Genomic DNA, 21,471 nt, shown 5'->3' on the forward strand with positions numbered 1-21,471 from the left:
AAAGAGGGAGGAACAAGAAGCACATTATCAGCCACTGTCCCATAACAACTGAGACGTCCCACAGAGAAAATGTTCTCAGGTCCCCCTGCTCCAGGGGCAGATAATGTTTCCTGATAAGGTCATACGTGTACCTGGGAATGGCTTCCCAGTCTATTTTAATATATTATTCTTGGGTCTTCTCTCTGAGACATCCTTATATTCCCATAAGAAATGGCCCATGCTTACAGCTGAGTAACTTTCTTAGCTTGCTTCCTGTTCACAGAAGTTAGGGAGGGGAGTCCAGAGGCCACTTTTCATTTTGGACTGTTTCAGTCCCTTTAAGTCCAACCTGGAGGTAGTTTTGCTAGTAAAACTCTATTAAAAATTTTACAGGTTTTCCATGACTCTGGTTTGTATGTACTCCATGCTCCAAATGCCACATCAACAATTCTTTTTAAGACAGGCTCCTCTCTACTTTGAGCAGTGTGTCAGGTTACTGGGGACAATGTCATGAAGTTTTTGGAAGCTGTTTAGCTTAGCTGAGAGGGTCTCCTAAACACCAACTTAAATATTTTGCACATTTTAACAAAAGGTCTTCCCGCCATACCCATGATTTGATCTCACCCTGAGGCCTGTTTTCACCTTGAGAATATTTTGATGCCTGGAGAGACCAGAGATGTGAAACAGTTATTTTCTAACCCACCAAGTCCTGGCTTCTTTGTATTTCTTCTGAATACTGCTTGCAAATGGAACAGTTTTTTTCTTGGTTCATCTCTTTCTGTACCTTATCGTATGCAGCAAACTGATACTTCCAAGATTCTGTTGGAAATCTCTTTAACCAGACCCACAAGTTCATTTGGTACATTCTCTATCTTCCCACAGAGCATGCTGACTGTTTTGCTATTTTTTTCCTTACTAAGTAACATGGGCTGCTGTCTTTTTCAGCCTTTCTTAACAGTTTTTCTCATTGTTTTTCCAGTTTCCACCTGCCACTCAGGCCCAAAGCTAATGCCACAAGTCTTATGTTTTGGTACAATACCCCTCACATGCATACACTTTCAGGTATTACTTAGCATTGGCTGTGCAACAAACTACCCCAAAACTTAGTATCTTAAAACAATAATCATTTTATTTATCTCACAATTCTCCAGGTTGGCTGGGATAACTGGTATAGCTCTTCTGGTGTGGGCCGGCTTGACTGGGGATGGAGGTTGAGGAAGGCCTCACTCCCATGTCTGGCAGTTGGTCTAAGAGGCTCCAGCTGGGCTGGGTCATCTCTGCTCCCTGTGGTTTCTCATCCCCCTGTAGAGGAATCTGAGCTTCTTTACACAAAGGTCTCAGAATTCCAAAAAGCAGCAAGAGAGGGTAAGCCTCAAGGCAGGCTTCCACACTTCTCCAGCCTCTTCTTGAATCTCTTTGCTAATGTACACTGGACAAAGCAAGTCACATGGCCAAGCTCAGAGTCAAGGAGTAGAAAGAGAGAGACTCTACCTCTTAACAAGAAAAACAAGAGTAACATTGCAAAGGGATGTGGATAAAAGGATGGGAGGAATTTGCGGCCATTTTCCAATGTACCACAATGAAAGAAGATAAAAATATGATGTCATGAAAACCAGTATGAATGATAGGACTGTATTCATGTGTTCATGTAAAATTATATCTGCAGATGTATGTATATACAAAACCATAATGACTTTGAAATTGTGGATTCACGTGAGAGAAATATTCAATTGGAAACATACTTGATAGACACAACTGTATTAAATTCAAAAAGAGAATTTCAATTCAATTATTCCTCCTGTTGCACAATGTGTTCTGCCACAAACACCCTACAGAACTGAGAGTAGGTTTACACATCAAATATATTATTTTGTTGTCCTACCTTTCATTTAGTTGCCACTTTAAATTACTTAACATAACACAGTAAACATGACTGTCATTTACATAATTTTGCACACTTCATCTATAAAGAATTTAGTAACAGTTTGCTTTCTAAAGGAAGGTTTTTCCTAATGCATCAAACAGACAGCATTTTTCCCAGTTTGAATTCTATTATATATTGTGAGGCCGTGCAAATATAGAAATTCCCCTTCATTCAATGCATTCTTAGAGGGTCTATTCTGAAAAATTTTGCTCATCTGAGGTGAGAGAGCCTGATGAATGCTTTTTATTATGCAATGTCACATAAGATCTGTCTTGGGTGAATTTTATAATATACACTTAGACCTGACTTCTGTGATAAGGCTGTCTCATTTTCAAGCAACAGGGTTACTTTCACGTATGAATATTGCGATGCATACTCAGAACCGATTTCTGAGTGAAGCCCTTTCCACAATCACTACATTTATAGGGTTTATCTCCAGTATGAATTGTCTGGTGTTTATTGAAATTTGACCTGTCAGTGAAGGCTTTCCCACATTCTGCACATATATATGGTTTCTCTCCTGTGTGAATTCGCTGATGTACTTTGAGATGTGGTTTCTTTGAGAAGGATTTCTCACAATCAGGACATTTATAAGGCTTCTCTGTAGTATGAATTCTCTGATGTGTAATTAACTCTGACTTCTGGATGAAGGCCCTCCCACAATCAGCACAAACGTAGGGTTTCTCTCCAGTATGAATTGTCTGGTGTTTATTGAAATTTGACCTGTCAGTGAAGGCCTTTCCACATTCAGCACATATATAAGACTTTTCTCCAGTATGAGATTTCTGGTGAGTATTGAGATTTGACCTGTTGGTGAAGGCCTTCCCACATTCGGTGCATACATAGGGTTTCTCTCCTGTGTGAATTCGCTTATGCATCTGGAGTTGTGACTTAGAAGGAAAGGATTTCCCACAGTCACTGCATTCAAAAGGCTTCTCTCCAGTATGAATTCTTTGATGTGCAATTAAGTGTGCCTTTTGGATGAAGGCCTGCCCACATTCAGTACATATATAGGATCGCTCTCCTGTATGAATTCTCTGATGCATCCTGAGTGTTGATTTTTGGGTAAAGGCTTTCCCACACTCACTGCATTTGTGGTGTCTCTCTCCAGTATGAATTTTCTGATGTACATTGAGGGCTGAGTTCAGGGAGAAGCCTTTCCCACATTCGCTGCATTCATAGAGTTTTTCTCCAGTATGAGTTGTCTGATGCCTAAGTAGAGATGACACTTGGAAAAATGATTTTCCACATTCATTGCATTTATAGGGTTTTTCTCTAGTATGAGTTTTCTCATGCAAAATTAATTCTGAATTCTGAATGAATGCCTTCCCACATTCAGTACATATATATAGTTTTTCATCTCTATGAACTCTCAGATATATACTGAGTAGTGGCTTCTGTGTAAAAACATTTACACATTTGCTAAGTTCATGAGGTTTTTCCACAGTATGAATTCTCTGAGTTGCAAAGAGGTGTGACTTCTGGGTGAAGATCTTCCCAAATTCAGCACACATATTTGCTTTCTCCCCAACAGGAAATTTTGGATTGTGACTGAGTCCTTGTTTCAGGCTGAGGACTTTTCCACACTGATTACTTTCACAGAATTTCACTCCTGCATGCGTGTTTTCATGGTTAGTATAAGAGCAGCTCTGGGTGAAAACTTGACCACGTCCAATAATTTTATCAAAGTTCTTTGTTGCATTGTTTTTACTATGAAAATGTAAATCTAAATTATGCTTAAAATTCTTTCCAAATGAGTCATATTTATGGGGTCGTTTCTGTGAAGAAACATGATTTGGGCTTGGATGAACAAATTTTTCACTGTCTTTACATTCATAATCCCACTCTGTATTCAATATTTTCTTATTGATGAAAGCCGCATGACTCAGTGGTTTGTTCTGTTTTTCCCTATATCTTTTTATTGGTTCGGCATCTTGCCACAGTTCTTCTAAAATGGAATACAATGAATCATCTCTTGTATCTTCATCCTCCATTTCACTATGAAATGAAGCTTTTCCAGAAATTCTTTTTTGGGAGGTCTTAATCCCAAATTTCCCATCTAAAAAGAGAAAGAAAAGTAAAACTGACACAAAGAATAGACAACAGAAGATTAAAAGGTACACAAAAGCTAATCCAAACTAAACACAGGGGAACCAGTAAATCTGATGATGATGATGACAATGACAGGAAATAAATGTATAGCACTTATTATGTGCCAAGTTCTTGCATGATACTTATGACATTCCAACCATTGTTCTAAGAAATTGTTCTAAGAAAGGATTAAAAGAAATTTAATCCTTTCAAAGCCTTATGTGGTATTTTCTATTATTATTCACCTATTGTAGATAAGGAAAGTGAAGCTCAGAATGATTATATATATAATTTGCCCTAAAATATGGTTATTACGTTTTGGAGATTGGAGTTCAACATAAGCAACCTAACTCTCTTTTGAGGACACTTGGATATCAAGTAGAGTAAAATGAAGATTAAAAAGACAAGGGTTTTGGGGCTGGCCCCGTGGCCGAGTGGTTAAGTTCGCGCGCTCCGTTGTAGGCGGCCCAATGTTTCGTTGGTTCGAATCCTGGGCGCGGACATGGCACTGCTCATCAAACCATGCTGAGGCAGCGTCCCACATGCCACAACTAGAAGGACCCACAACGAAGAATATACAACTATGTACCGGGGGGTTAAAAAAAAAAAACGACAAGGGTTTTAAGTGGAAATATCCCTGGAGAGCCTAGGCTTGGAGGGTGTGACTCAGAGTCTAAGTCTTCATTAGCTTTCCATTCTAAATCCTCACTAATCTTGTTGCTTCTTGCTTATTAGCAACAATACCAATTTAATGTGATCAAAAAACCAATTTAATCTGCTAAAAGAGTAGATCCTAAAAGTTCTTGTCACAATGAAAAAAACATTTTTTCCTTTTCTTTTTTATATCTATGAGATGGATGTTAACTAAACTATTACTGTGGTAATCATTTCACAATATATGTAAGTCAAGTTATGATGCAGTATACCTTAACTTATACAGTGCTGTATGTCGATTATATCTCAATAAAACTGAAAAAAACCCACAATTTATTCATACCCATAGGAAAAATATTGTAGTCAGAGCCATCTTGACCTATACAAACAATAAATAAATGGATGTCTATACTCCGACACTCCATCCAGGTATAATTGTTTTCTTGGACCTAAAATTATATATATATCTAACAAGAAGTATAAAATCAGAGAGGACAAGCCATCTGTGGTAGACTAGAAGGTGTTAGTGCCTACAAACATAGGTTCTTTACCCGCCACACAAGAGGGGCCAAATAAAAACTGGAATGCCAGGCTTATGGCAAGGAAAGGGTTTTATTTCAGGTGATATCAGCCGGGAGACAAGAGCAAGCCCTCAAATTTGTCTCGTTTTGTCTCGTCTCCCCGGAAGATGGGAGGCGAGAGGTTTCAAAGGTTGCAAGGAATGTTTCTGTTTGTGGAGGGGGGAGGAACCTGTGGCCTTGGGCGCTTTCCCACCAGCCTGTGTTCAGCCTTGGGAGGCTGCTTACAGGGAGCAGGATGATAACAGAATTTGCAGGTGGGCAACCTTGGCTGTCTGTCTCCATGGCAGACAGTGGATTCTGGAGCCAGGGAGCAAGCAGGGAGAGTGCTTTGGTTTTAACCCCATATATGCTGGGTTTAATGTAGAGGAACTGATATCAGGGCTGGCATCAAAAGCTGTCCACCAGAATTTGTTTTACCTTTCTTTTGCATTAATAGAGTAGTAGCCAGGCAGATGGCTGCCCAGTCATATAACACTGCTCAGCCTCCTTTGAAAACTGGTGTTGCCATGTGGCCATGTTCTCATCAATAGGATGTGAGAAAAAATGATGGGTGCCACTTTCAAAGCAGCACATTGAGACAGTAGGCATTTTTCTCTATGCCCTCTTCTACCTTCTTGCTTACTAAAACCTCGACTTGGCAGCAACGCAGACTCAAACATGCAGATTTCACAAAAACCCCAAGACATAGGGAGTTCTATAATGGAGGGAACTTGGATTCCTGAATAAACATGAGCAACGAGGTTTTACAATGGCCTGTGATATGAGAAACTTTATATAAGAGAGAAATAAAATTCTTTAGTATTTAAGCCACTGTATTTTATAATCTCTTTATTATTGTAAATTAGCTTTAACATAATTAACATACTTGTCTTGCCCAGAATGGGCATCACAAATGTTTCCATTACCAATACATAGGACGTATCAGATTCTCAATCATAATTTTAAATGGAAAAATTATACATTATCTCATCAGCAAGAGATTTTAGATACTGAGAATGCTGAGTCATCAACTCCAGTTTCTCCCTGTTAATCAGTTTGATAATGCACTCAAAACACACATCCCATCCAAAATCTCACCCTCTTATTCTTAAGTTGCATTTTCATTCTCACACATTGAGCTTTAATTTATTCTGGAGATATTAAGCACTAGATTCCTAGGCATGGTTTTAGAAGTGGTTCTCCTTTTCATTTTATTTAACTTATAAATATATATAAAATGTATAACCTGTAAGTAAAACTTAACTTCTAAACCCCTGCTGTATTGGACAATATTTAGGTCACCAGTACCAATATTCATTGTAAAAAATCTGCTCCTGCAATAAAAACTTCTCTGTACCTTTCCTGAGCCCACAGATTCAACGAAAAGTACACAAATGAAGAGTCATCAGTCTAGAAAAGAGCTGTGCGTGCAAGCTTGCATTCTATTTGCCACTCACAAAAATGTCTCAAAAACAGTCCAGTTTATTCTCAGATCGAAGGATATGTTCATGTTCTCTTCCTCCATTTAGCCTGCTTGTTAGCATTTTCTTTTGTGCTGTTTAAAAACACATATGTACTTCATGAAGCAGTTTGAGAGTTTTTTATTTTGAAAATTAATCTGATCATATGCTAGTGACACTTTTTTTTAACTTCAAAAGCAGACACCCTCCGTGCTATTCCTTTTGCTAATCATTTCAACAGACTTCTATTAGAATAGAAACACAATACACAGACAATAAACTTTTTAATATTTGATGCCATTGTCTTTACTTTCCAATTACAATCTATGTTCCATTGAATTCCTATCAGTAGAATTTTTTAAAATCCTTCTGAAATAGGGCAAAATACTCTCATATTCTTATCCCCCACAAATTCAATTAGTTAATATTGGTAAGTATTTTCTTCATGCTTAGTGTTCAAATAATGAAAATAAGATACAGGCTCTTATTTTCAGGGACTTTCAAAATTACTAGAGGCAGAAGCATCTGAGGCAATAGAAATGGAGAAGAACAATAAACTTGGAGTAGGTAAAGGGTCATTTCATGGAATAGAAAACCTGAAATGAAACAAAATGAAAGTGTCTATTACCTGGATAGGCAGAGCACAAAATAATAAAGAGCCCAGATGCAGAGATGAACTTCATATTTGGTAGGCATTAAAGATAAGGTGAAAATTTGAGGAAAGCATGAATTAAGGAAATTATACAGATACAACTTTAACTGGCAATAAATACATGGCCACATTGTAGATGGCACTGAGAGAAGAGCTACTGGTCATGTGTTATATAATATGAAATAATTGTAAGTTTACTTCACGAAGTTAATGACAAAGATAAATGTGGCGTCGTCTCAGGTGACATCTATCAGTAGCATATAAGATGAACTAGAAACAAGAAACAAAATCTGCAAATCCCATTAGGAACAGAATAATCCAAGCATAAGAAAATATAGACTTACTTTTGGGTGATGCTACTAAGAATTAAGATAAAAAGATATCTAAATAGTATTCATTAAAAAAGAAAAAACAGGAATTGCAGAGTAATTAGTAAGAGAAGATAACTAAGAGGGAAGAAACAAAAAACACAGCAGAATCTGACAAAATTTGGAATGTGAGAATTCCTGATTTGGGCAATGATGGTGCCAATTCCTCACATACTAAATGAAGACGAGTAAAGCAGAATATTCTACGGGAACTGTCTAGTATGCAGACAAATGTGGTGCTAGGGTCTAGTAATAATATAGCAACCAGTGGTATCAATATGGAAGTCATCGGAATACAAATACAAAGCTTAAGTTTTCAGAATGGAAGACTCTTTTAATTACTATAGGAACAAATATTCAGATGACAGTAAACAAGACCTATAGCCCAGGGCATCTCAATGGGGGAAAAGCCTCTACGGAAAGGAAAATGAGCAAAGATTGGAAACAAGATAAAATAAAAACAGATAAAATAAAAATAAAGGGCACGCAGACAAAAAAGGAAATGATAAAAAGACACAATAATGGATGCAGAAAATTTTAAGGAATTTATAAAAAGACTCGCTAGAATTAATAAGTGAATTTAGTGAGGTCTCAGAACACAGGGTCAACGTACAGGAATTAATTGTAAGCCTTCAACTTCTAGTATGGAGAAGTAAGCTCCTAAAAAAATCCTTCCACAAACAGTAACTATAATTCCTAGGAAAACAAAATAAAACAAAACAGATACCGGCAGAGTGAATAAAAACAGGCAGATTTCGCAGAGGAGTCAGGAGTTAGAGAAAGTCTGAACAGAGATCTGAGTTGCTATCCACCTTAGGTGAGACAGCATCTCCAGTTTGAGTCTAACATAGTTAATTGCCTACTCTGACAAAAACACAGAACATTATAAAACAGTGTTACTGTGACACTCATAACGTTCAGGATACAATCCAAAATTGTTCAATATATGATGTCCCAGAAAAAAATGTTCTTTTTGTCATTCTCATGTCTTCAGTAGTTTTTAAAGTATACTTTCCAGAATTAACAGTTTCTATTAGATGGGCTACTCCAATAGAAACAATTCATTCAGACTAGAACTCAAGTTAATTTTTGTATAAGGTGTGAGGTATGGGTCAAGGTTTTTCTCCTTCAATACCAATATTCATTTGTTCATAAGACTCTCCTTTCCCCCACTGAATTGTATTTGCACCTTTGTCAAAACTCAGTTGTCCATATATGTGTGGGTCTATTTTCAGATTCTCTCTTTTGTTCCATTTAGATATCTGTTGGTCCTTACATCAATACCACACCATCTGGATTATTGTAACTTTATACTAAGTCTCAACATTAGGTACTGTAAATCTCTCATACTTTTTCTTCTTTCTCAAGACTGTGTTGGCTATTCCAGGTCCTTTGCATATCCATATAAACTTTAAAATCTCCTTGTCAGTTTTTACCCTCTAAAATTACAAACTGATTGAAAAAGTAGAGTACAATCCAGTAAAGCAATAGATTTCAACAACACAATCAACTTGATTTATATATCATAGAAACAACACTCATCAACAGTTGAATATACATTCTTCTCAGAGACACATGGAACATTCCCCTAGATAGACCATATGCTGAAATCATACAGAGTGCATTCTCAGACCACAACAGACTTAAATTAGACAACAAAGGAAATAGACAAATTCCTTGAAAAATACAACTTACTATGTCTGATAAAAGATGAAACAGAAAATCTGAATAGTCCTATGTCTATTAAAGAAATTGAATTTGTTATTAAAATTTTCCCATCAAGAAAATGCCAGGTCCAGATGGTTTCACTGATGAATTCCACGAAACAGTAAAGGAAGAAATAACAATCTTACACAAATTATTTCAGAAAACAGAAAAGGGAACACTTCACAACTCATTTTATGCAGCCAGCATAACCCTAATAACAAAACTTGACAAAGATATCGCAAAAAAAGAAAACTAAAAACCAATATCACTCATGAAAAATGCAAATTTTTAAAACAAAATATCAGTAAATAGAATCCAACAATACATAATAAGGGCAATATATCATAATCAACTAGTATTATTTCTCAGAAGTGCAAGGTTAATTTAACATTTGAAAATCAATAAATAAATTCACATATTAATAAAACAAAAGCAATAACTCTATGATCACTCTAATAAGATGAAGAAAATTCATTTGACAAAATTCAACATGTAACTATGACAAAAAAAAAAAAACCTCTTCAACAAGCTAGGATTAGAAAGGAACTTACATAACCTGATAAAGGGCAGCTTCAAAAAACCTAGAGCTAACATCATACTTAATGGTATGAATTCTTTGTCCCTAATATTGGGAGCAAGGCAAGCATGTCCATGCTCACCACTTCTATTCAACACTGAACTGAAGGTCTTAGTGAAATAAGGAAAGGAAAAGAAATTAAAAATATGAGATTGGAAAGGAAGAAATACAAGTGTCCCTAAAGTGATAATGATTAATTACAGGAAAAACCCTAAGGAACCTACAAGAAAACTAACAGGCGGATTTAGGGATGCCTCAGGATACAAAGTCAACGTACAAAATCAATCAATAGCAATTTATACTAGCAGTGAACAATCCGAAAATAAAATTTAAAAAACAATGTATTTACAATAGTGTCAAAAAACATCAAATACTTAGGGATAAATTTAATGAAGGATGCATAAAACTTCTACACTGAAAACTATAAAACATTGTTGAAAGAAATCCAAGATTTAAATAAATGAAGAAATTTGCCATGTTCATGGATCAGAAGGCTCAACATTGTTAAGATGTCAATTCTCCTAAAGTTGATCTACAGAGGCAACTCAACTCCAAACAAAATCCCAGCAGGCTTTTTCAAAAAAAGTACAAACTGATTATAGAATTTATAAGGAAATGCAAATGACCTAGAAGAGCCAAAGTAATTAAAAAAAAAAGCAAAGTTGGAGAACTTCTCCTACCTGATTTGAAGACTCATTTAAAAGCTACAGTAATAAAGAAAGTATGGGTTTGCCAAAAGGACAGTGTATCAACTATATTTTCTCATTTTCTGTATTCTTGATGCATCCGGTGCCTAGCTGATCCTAGAGGGACTGCTCCTCCCAGGGCTAGTTAATTCCTAGAGATAGCAAATGACTTCCCTACAAACAGGCCTTCATGTGCAAACCAACCAATCCAGAGCCCGTAGCCACCAATTATCTCCTTTAACAAACTCACAGGGTGAGCTACTATCCCCCTGCCCAGATCAGCTCAGGGCCAGGTATCAGGCAACTAGGTACAGTCCTTACACCCTGGAACCTGCTGGAATTACTCAAACTAGCCAAGCTTAAACCTCCCCAGCCTGCTTAACCTGCCTCACCCATTCTTTCTCAGGAAAATCACAATAAAAGCTCTTGCCCACGCTTTCCTCTCACAACTTCTGCCTCCTGACTGACCCTGGTGCTTCCCAGTGTTGCCTTGTGTGGTGTGGCACGCCCCCTCCTCCTGGGAAATGTGAGTTACAAACCATCTTTTCAATGGCAGTCATCTCCAGATCTGTTGGCCTCACCATACCTGAATAATAATAAAACCCACATTTTAAAACGGAAATACATATAGATCAATAGAACAGAATAGTGTCCAGAAATAGGTTCACATACATAAATTCAACTGATTTTGATAAATGTGCCTAGGAAATTCAATGGAAAAAAGAGAGTCTCTTCAACAAATGGTTCTGGAACAACTGTTTGTCATATTGAAAAAAATGAAAATCAGGGATTGGCCCCATGGCTGAGTGGTTAAGTTCGTGCTCTCCGCTTCGGTGGCCCAGGGTTTTGCCGGTTCAGATCCCAGGGGCGGACACGGCACCACTCATCAGGCCATGCTGAGGCGGCATCCCACAGAGCACAGCCAGAGACACTCACAACTAAAATATACAACTATGTACTGGGGGGCTTTGGGGAGAAGAAGAAAAAAAAATGAAGATTGGCAACAGTTGTTAGCCCAGGTGCCAATCTTTAAAAAAAAAGAAAATCAATCCTTACATCAAATACACAAAATGGATCATAGACCTACACGGAAAAAGCTCGAGTGATAAAACTTATAGAAGAACACGTAAGAAAGTCTTTGTGACTGTAGTAGGCAAACATTTCTTAAAGAGATCACAAAGAGTACTAAACATTTCAAAAAGATGATAAATTAAACTCCATCAAAATTAAAATGTTTGCCCTTGGATAGGCACAAGTAAGAAAATAAAACTGCAAGCCACAGATTGGAACAAAACATTGGCAATACATCTATCTGGCATAGGAGTTGCAGCCAGCAAATATGAACAACTCTTAAAACTCAATAATAAGACAATCCAGTAAAAAAAAACAGGAAAGATATTTGAATAGATACTTCACAAAAAATGTACAAATGGTCTATATTCACATGAAAAGATACTTAATGTCATTACTCCTCAGAGGACTACAACTTAAAGTCATAATGAGATACCATTACACATCCACTGTGATAGGAAAAATTAAAGAGACTGATGATAGCAAGTGTTGGTGAGAATGCGGAGCACAGAAATCTCATGTATTGCTGTTGGTAATGTAAAATGACACAGCCACTTTGTAAGACAGTTTGGCAACTTCTTATAAAGATAAGGATACACTTATTGTACGACCCAGCAACTCCACTCCTAGGTATTTACCCAAGAGAAATGTAAACATATGTTCACACAAAGATACCAGAATGTTCACTGCAGTTTTATTCATAATAACCAAATAATAACCACCTGTCATCAACAGGTATATAGACAAACTACAATATATTCACACCATGGAATAGTATTTAGCATTTACAAGGAACAAACTAGTGATATATTCAGTAACATGGATGAATCACTATGCTGAACAAATGAAGTCAGATCCAAAAGCCTACATACAGTATGATTCCATTTATATGAAACCCTAATAAAGATAAATCTAATCTACAGTGACAAAAAGGATGTCAATGGTTGCCTGGGGCCAAAGTGGTGGTGGGTATTGACTACAAGGGGCATGAAGGCACATTTTTATGTAATGGAATGTTATATATCATGATTGGAGTGGTGGTTATACCAGTGTGTACCTTTATCAAAACCCATAAAACTGTGCACTTAAAATGGAGACATCTTATTATATGTAAATTATACCTTAATAAGGCTGATTTTAATAGGAAAATGCTAAGTGACAGTGATCATAAAGTCAGAAGATGGGAGAGCGGCATAGAGATAGGGGCGGTGGAGAGGAATGAGGAATCTGAAGTGGTACAAAGAGAAGAGGAAGTGAGGCTGGTTGTAGATGACAGTTTATTGGTATCTTAGAGTGAGAAGATGAAAACGAGAGGAAGAAGCAAGTGAAAGACACTAAGAAGAACAGGAGTGAGGCAACCAACTGATTTTCAGAGAAGGCAAATCCATTAAAACCTGAATGTATACGATAAGAATCTAAGACCCTGGGGGTGGGGTTTCAGTAATGAAGGATAAAGATGTGACGGAAGGAGAGAATCTCCAAGAAAGCCAGATCCTTAATGAGGAAGCCTGGCATATGATCCAGAGTATAGGCTTTAAGAAAGGTAGAAATAATAGCACTTTAAAGGCAACAATCTCTTAGGGAAAAAAAATATATTTCCATGCGTCCCTTCTGCCTGGATCACACTTACTCACCTGAACAGCTCTGATGTGGGGTTTCTCCCTCCAAAATCCATGGCTCCTCTCCTTGCTCCAACTTGAAGATGACCTCTGGTTTGGGAACTTCATATCCTGTTAACAGGACATGATAGAGAATTGAGTCCAGCTAATTGCTTTCCATTTTTGATTTGGAAAAGTAATCACATTTCATTGGGAAGAGAGTAATAATCACAGAGGTGAAAAGGGCCTGAAGAATCCCAGACCAAGCAAGGAGGACACCATCGCACACTCCAGATGTGCCAGAGCACTCGGCAGCTGAGGACGGAAATACCTCACTCCAGCTCTGTGTTAATGTCCTAGGGCTGCTGAAACGAAGTACCAAAAACTGAGTGGCTTAAAACAGCAGAAGTTGATTGTCTCACAGTTCTGGAGGCTAGAAGTCTGAAATCAAGGCGTTAGCAGAGTCATGGTCTCTCTGGCAGATACAGGAGTAAATCCTTCCTCGCACCTTCTAGCTTCTGGTGTTTGCTGTTAGTCTCTGGCATTCCTTGGCTTGTAAATACATTACGCCAGTCACATGGCCATCTTCTCCCTGTGTGTCTTATCATCATCCTCCCTCTACGTGTGTCTATTTCTGTGCCCAAATTTCCCTTTTTTATAAGGACACCAGTCATATTAATTAGGCCCCACTCTAATGACCTCATTTTAACTTGATTCCCTCTGTAAAGACGTTATTTCCAAATAAGGTCACATCTGAGGTGCTGGGAGTTAAGACTTCCCATATATCTTCTTTGGAGGGGACACAATTCAACCCATAAGAGTCTGCCCTCTGACTCCTAAAATTCATGTCCTTCCCATGTGCAAAAGACACTAGCCCCATCCCAATATCCCTGAAAGTCTTAATCATTCCACTATCAACTCTTAAGTCTAAAATCTCATCTAAACATCAACTCAAAGTCTCAAATCTCATCATCTAAATCACCCAAATCACTTATGGGTGAAACTTGAGTGAGAATCATCCTGGGACAAAATTCCTCTCCATGCAAACCTGTGAAAGCGGACAAGTTATCTGCTTCCAAAATACAACGATGGGACAGGCATAGGACAGATATTCCCATTCTACAAGGGAGAAATCGGAATGAAAAAGGGAGTGCAGGTCCCAAGGAAGTCCAAAACCCAGCAGGGCAAATCCCATTAGATTTTAAGGCTTGAGAATAATTCTCATTGGCTCAATGCTCTGTCCTCCAAGCCCACCAGGGTGGTGGCCCCACCCCCTCAGCCCTGGGCCAGGAGTGGCACCCCTCACTATTACCCTTAGTGGTCCACTAGAAAAATTTTTGCTTCCTGTTCCTGAGACCTTATACTCTGCTGTTCTAGAGGTCTTAGTTCTAAAGGAAGGATTGCTTCTTCTTCTGGGAAACATAGCAATTCTGCTGAACTAGAAGTTAAGTCTGTCACCTAGACATTTCGGGTTTCTTATGCCTCTGAATCAACAGGCGAAGAAGGGAGTTACTGTGCTGGCTGGGATGACTGATCCTGATTACCAAGGGGAAATTGGACTGCTACTCCACAATGGAGGTAAGGAAGAGTATGTCTAGGATACAGGAGATCTGTTAAGGCATACTACCATGCCCTGTGATTAAAGTCGACGGAAAACGACAACAATCCAATTCAGGCAGGACTACTAATGGCCCAGACCCTTCAGGAACGAAGGTGAGCCAATCCTTAAAATAAATCCCCCCCCAATATATGTATATACCCATATCTTATTGGTTCCATTTCTCTGGAGAACCATAATACAGATTTTGGTAGTGAGAGTGGCTCCAGAGGCACAGAATCTTAAGGATGAGTTTTCTGAATTGGTTATGGGGTTTCTGGAATTTGTTCCCTGTTCTGATTAGATTTAAAGGCATTAATGACCCTATTTCTAGTAGTAAAGAGGGCACTGAGAGTCCATGATGTGATGTGGCAATAGAGACATGCAAGCTATCACCACTGGGTACTCCTAATCAAATGTCTATAAGAGGCAAGGTTCTAGGTGACCATGTATTTGATATCTGAGAAATTTTTGTCAAACTTACAAGTTTAATAAGATTGCCTGGGTGCTCCTAATTGCACTGGACAAAGTGGGAAAAGAAAAGGATGAGCTCAGGGATTTAATTGCTCAGCTCAAGTACCATGTAAATGACCTAAAATCTTCTATGTCCGTCCTGAAAGAAACCCTTAACTCTTGCAGCTGCAGAGCTGAGATTGCTGAAAACCAAACCCAAAGTCTCGTCCTGCGAGGGTTAAATTACAACATACACGGAATTCCCAATCTCGCAGGCTGACTGCTGTTAAAGTGAGGGCACTGACTGGGAAGGAACAGGATCCTGAAACTGGAATGGGGACATGTGAGGACACTGAACCTCTAAATTCTGAGGAGTCTTCTTTGCCAGTAGAAGCAGCCCTTCCACCCCTGTCTGAGAAGATGAACCCTACTTTGCCTGAGGAGCCTACAGTGGCTGCCCCTGAGGTACCTGCCTTGGAAGGCCCAGCTGATTCCCCTCAGGACTACCTCCACCACCCTCCTTTGCCTCTAGACCTATAACTAGACCCAACTCTCATCAGGGCCCAAAGGGTGAGGTACAGAGTGTGACCAACGAGGAGGTGCACTACATACCAAAAGAACTGCATGATTTAGCCAATTTATAGACAGAAATCTGGGAACCATAGGCGGAAATGGATATTAAAAGTGTGAGATAACAGAAAAAACATAAAGATGGATCAGGCAGAATTTATTGATATGTGCACACTAAGTAGATTCTGAATTTACTGTTGCCACTTGAGGGGTTAAAAAGGGCCTGAACACTTCGTTTGTTTGGCTGGCTGAAACGTGGACCAAAATGTGGCCTATACTAAATGCACTTGAAATACCAGAACTACTCTGGTATCCTATAGAGAAAGGCACCCAAAGGCTCAGAGAGTTTGGAATGTTAGAGTGAATTTATCATGTAAGACATGCTCACCCACACTGGAGGGTCCAGAGGACACACCTGTCACCATGACTGTGACAAACAAATTTGTGACGGGGCCCCAGTATCCTTGAAGAGCTCTGTGATTGCTCTTCTCTGTAGGTCAGAAATTACAGTGGGAACTGCTGCATCTGAATTGGGAAACCTAAATGTAATGGCAGTAATTGGACTCTGGGATGGCAGGGACCAAATGGAGGCATTTAATTGCCAAATGCAAGGTGGACACAGTTACTGTAACGGACAGCAGGGTCAAAACAGTAATCAGAATAGTCTGACTCGCAGAGACCTATGGCATTGGCTAGTTGATCACGATGTCCCTAGAAAAGAAACAGAAGGGTAATCTATTAAATTCTTACTTGGTCTATATAAGGAGAAGAGTTCTAGGTCAAGTGAACAGAAGTCTAACTTGAAACATAAAAACAGAGTCCTGGCTCCTCAATCAATTCCCAGCCTTGAGCCAGTTTACAGACCCAGAACCCTTTGAGTGAAGGGGAGGCTGGCTCCCTTGAGAAAGGACCCCACTACACTGCCAGAAATTCATACTACTAATCTTTCTTCCCGCCTTCCCTAAAGGGACCTACAGCCCTTTACCAGGGTGACTGTGCATGAGAAAGAGAAATAATGAGGCTTTTCAGAGATTACTGGACACTAGCTCTGAACTGACACTAACTCCAGGAGACCCAAAACATCATTGTGGTCCACCAGAGTAGGAGCTTATGGAGATCAGGTGATCAATGGAGTTTTAGCTCAGGCCCATCTCACAGTGGGCCCAATGTGTCTCTGAACCCAACCTGTGGTTACTTCCCTGGTTGAGGAATGCATGATTGGAATAGACATACTCAGCAACTGGCAGAATCCCCATATTGGTTCTCTGACCTGTGGAGTGAGGGCTATTATGCCAAGTGGAAGCCACCAGAACTGCCTCTATCTAGGAAAACAGTAAACCAAAAGTAATACTACATTCCTGGAGGGATTGCAGAGGTTAGTGGCACCATCAAGGACTTGAAGGACGCAGGGGTGCTTATTCCCACTACGTCCCCATTCAACTTGCCTATTTGGCCTGTGCAGAAGACAGATGGGTCTCGGAGAATGACAGTCAATTATCATAAACTCATCCAGGTGGTGACTCCAATAGCAGCTGCTGTACCAGATGTGGTTTCACTGCTTGAGTAAATTAACACATCCCTTGGTACCCGGTACGCAGCTCTTGATCCAGCAAATGCCTTTTTTACAATACCTGTTAGCAAACACCAGCAGAGGCAGTTTGCTTTCAGTTGGCAAGGCCAGCTATATACCTTTACTGTCCTACCTCATAGGTAGATCAACTCTCTAATACTATGTCATAATTGAGTCTGCAAGGATCTTGATCAACTTTCCCTTCCAAGACATCACATTGGTCCATTACATCGATGATATTATGCTGACTGGACCTAGTGAACAAGAAGTACCAACTAGTCTTGGTAGAATCATGGGTAAGATATTTATATGTCAGAAGGTAAGAAATAAATCTGACAAAAATTTAGGGGCCTTCCACCTCGGTGAAATTTCTAAGGGTCCAGTGGTGTGGGGCACGTTGAGCTATCCCTTCTTAAGGTGAAGGATAAGTTTCTGCATCTGGCTCTTCCTACCAGCAAAAAGAGGCACAATGCCTACTGGGCCTCTTTGGATTCCAGAGGCAACATACACCTCTTTTGGGTGTGCTACTCTGGCCTATTTACTGAGTGACCTGGAAAGCTGCTAGTTTTGAGTAGAGTCCGGAAGGAGAGAAGGCTCTGCAACAGGGCCAGGGTGCCATACCATCTGCTCTGTCACTTGGGCCATATCATCCAGCAGATCCAGTGTTGCTCGAAGTGTCAGTGGCAGACAGGCATGGAGCCTTTGGGAGTCCCCTACAGACAAATCACAGTGCAGATCCTAGGATTTTGGAGTAAAGCCTTGCCATCCTCTGTGGATAACTTCTCTCCTTTTGAGAAACAACTTATGGCTTGCTACTGGGTCTCAATTTACTCCCTCACTGAATTTAAGCATATTAGTCAGTAGAGGAAAAGAAACTTAACAAGGATTCCTTCAGTAATGGTGAATAAACACAGAAGAGCCCAGTGCTGAATCCTCACCCCACAGTGTGACACAGGAAATGTGGCATATGGTAGACTCGCTCCCTGGTGCCACTTGTAGGGGGCTCAAGTCCTTCTGATCGAGGCCCAGCTTGTGGATGGTGTGAGGCTAGTAACAACCCCTAGAGCACTGAGCCTGGGTCTTCCCAGAGTCATGCTGCTTGAGAATACAGCCCAAAGTGGGTAATAAAGTCCATCTAAGGCTAAATATGGCAGGAAGTATATAGTCACTGGAAGGGAAAGTTGAAAAGAACTTTGAAGACAGAGTTCAAAAGAACATGAAACTGTTAAGAGGTGTGACCACAGATCAGTTGCGGCAACCCTATGCCCTTGACCCTGGGTGGCGGCCCTGCTCCCTCAGCCCTGGAAGCAAGAAGATGGCTCGCCCTCTGGAACCAAGGAGGTAACAGCCTGTCACTACCACTCCCCTCATCTTCCTGGCCTGTGCCCTGTGGGCCTGTGGTGGCAGCAGCAGCCCTGCTGGCCTCTGAACCATCCTTGGGGTCACTCATCCCTTTTCTTGAAGGATAACTCATGTTCACAGCCAAAAAGCTTTACCAGCCTGCTTTCCATCTATAAAATCCCAAAAGTCCAGCAGCCTTCCTTCATTTTTTCTTCTCTGTCCTCTTCAGCCCAAACTGGCAGCACTTCTACTGAGATGTTTGGATGGAGCCATAATTCATACACCTAATCTCTTCAGCAGTTGGTTGTCCAGTCAAACCTTAGTGTTCTTTCCAGAGTACACTTTCTCATTTTTCGCAATATGGATAGGCTAAGAATTATCCAAATCTTCATGTTCTGGTTTCTTTTTACTAACAATTCCTTCTTCAGTTTCTCTCTTTCCTCTAGCATTTTACTGTAAGCAGCAAGGAGAAATGAGGCTATGCCCTTAATGCTTTGCTTAGACATCGCCTCAGCTAAACAAGTTCATTGCTTACAAGTTCTACTTTCCACCCAACAGAACACAATTCAGCCAAATTCTCTGCCACTTTATAACAGGAACTGCCTTTCCTCCAGTTTCCACTAACATGTTCCTCACTTCCATTTGAGACTTCACCAAAAGCACCTTTAACATTCATATTTCTACCAACAGTCTCTTCAATGCAATCTCGGCTTTTGCTATCAAGCATTTCAAAACCTTTCCAGCCTCTACCCATTACCCAATTCCAAAGCCACTTTCACGGTTTTTTTAGGTATTTGTTACAGCAGCACCCCACTTCCCAGTACAGAAATCTGTGCTAGTGTCCTAGGGCCACTGTAACAAAGTACCACAAACTGGGGGGCTCAAAACAACAGAAATTTACTGTGTCACAGTTCTGGAGGCCAGAAGTCCACAATCAGGGTATCAACAGGGCCATGCTCTTTTTGAAGGTGCTAGGGAATGAACTGTTCCATGCCTCTCTCCTAGTTTCTGGTAGCCTCAGGCCTTTCTTGGCTAATAGATGCATCACTCCAGTCACATGGCCATTTTTCCCTTGTGTGTCTTCACATTGTCTTCCCTCTGTATGTATCTGTCTCTGTGTCCAGATTACCCTTTTCTATAAGGACATCAGTCATGCTGGATTAGGGCCCACCCTAACAACCTCATTTTACCTTGATTACTTCTATAAAGACTCTATTTCCAAATAAGGTCACATTCTGAGGTACCAAGAGTTAGGACTTCAACATATTTTATCTGGGGACACAATTTTACCCAGAACAAGCTCCTCGCAGATTCATAGGATGGCTGTGCTTACCCACTGAGAGCAGGTGGCTGTAGTTCTCTAGCATTACATCCTGGTAGAGGCGCCTCTGAGTGGAGTCCAGTTGCTGCCACTCCTCCCTGCTGAAGTCCACAGTCACATCCTCGAATGACACTGATACCTGTAACAACACAATTCTGTTCAGGGTGATGGTCAGCACTGGGGGATGGGGAGAAGATAGATAGGAAATTGTTTTTAATGATTTTCACCATAATATATCATACGGTATACTTACTAAAATACCTACTTATATGTTGCGTAGAATACAAATATCTAATCATAAATTTTTGCTATTCATTGTATACATCATTTAGCCAGTCTTTCATTTTTTTTTTATTAATGTTATGATAGATTACAACCTTGTGAGCAGTCTTTCATTTTTAAAAGCAAGAATTTTTTACAGGATTTGACCTTGGGCCTATTTTGTTGCTCATTTTAACGGGAAATTTGTGTTCTGTAACTTTTAGAAGGAAACACGTATACTTTTTTAAACTTCACATAGCTCCCTCTACTGTTGCTTTCATTAACTCTTCAAAAATATGGCTACTGTCTCTGTTGACTTTTTATTTCTCACTTCTAATTTAATTCCATAGTGATCAGAAAATATACTGCATATGATTTCAACATATGGTCTATCTAGGGGAATGTTTCAAGTGTCCCTGAAAAAGAGCATATATTCAGCTGTTGATGGGTGTAGTGTTCTACAATATATAAATCAAGTTGGTTGAGTGTTGTTGAAATTTCCTATCACTATACTCATTTGTCTTCTACTTGTTTAACCAATTATTTGTCAACTTTCTGGAGACTGACAAGGAGATGTTAAAGTTTACATGGCTTTGCAAAGGACCTAGATTAGCCAAAGCAAGGAACAGTGTGGAGGATTTATACTGTGTAATATTAAGACTTACTATAAAGATACAATAATTCAGACAGTGTGGTATTGATGTAAGTACAGACAGATATATCAATGGAACAGAATAAACAGGCCAGAAACAGATCTACACACATATGGACAACTATTTTTCGACAAAGGTGCCAATGTGATTCAATGGGAGAAAGGAAAATCCTTTCAAAAAATTGTGCTAGAACAAATGGACGTCAGTATTAGAGGAAAAAACAAACCTTGATCCATACCTCACATCATATACAAAACTAACTCCAAAAACTAAGTTCCAATATGACTGAATTGTTTTATCACACCAACCCTCATATAGATAATAACTATAAACTCTGAACAAAATATAAAATACTACTATCTGAAGATACTGAGGAAC

The 21,471-nt window shown here is 39.5% G+C and overlaps 1 protein-coding gene across 4 annotated transcripts in view; it reads right to left on the bottom strand.

The window, feature by feature from the left end:
• Positions 1 to 560: 560 nt before the first annotated feature.
• Positions 561 to 21,471, bottom strand: part of ZNF81 (zinc finger protein 81) — a 68,238-nt gene continuing 47,327 nt past the window's right edge. For all 4 annotated transcript variants that reach the window (XM_070502734.1, XM_070502735.1, XM_070502733.1 and 1 more), the window contains 3 exons: positions 20,192 to 20,318; positions 13,364 to 13,459; positions 561 to 3,962 (listed from right to left, as the gene is read on the bottom strand). In XM_070502734.1, the coding sequence (XP_070358835.1) occupies positions 2,254 to 3,962; positions 13,364 to 13,459; positions 20,192 to 20,318 (1,932 nt within the window). In that variant the 3' untranslated portion in view covers positions 561 to 2,253. The remainder of the gene's footprint in view (positions 3,963 to 13,363; positions 13,460 to 20,191; positions 20,319 to 21,471) is intronic.

Source organism: Equus asinus, chromosome X (genome assembly GCF_041296235.1).
Source record: "Equus asinus isolate D_3611 breed Donkey chromosome X, EquAss-T2T_v2, whole genome shotgun sequence".
Taxonomy (NCBI): Eukaryota; Metazoa; Chordata; class Mammalia; order Perissodactyla; family Equidae; genus Equus; species Equus asinus.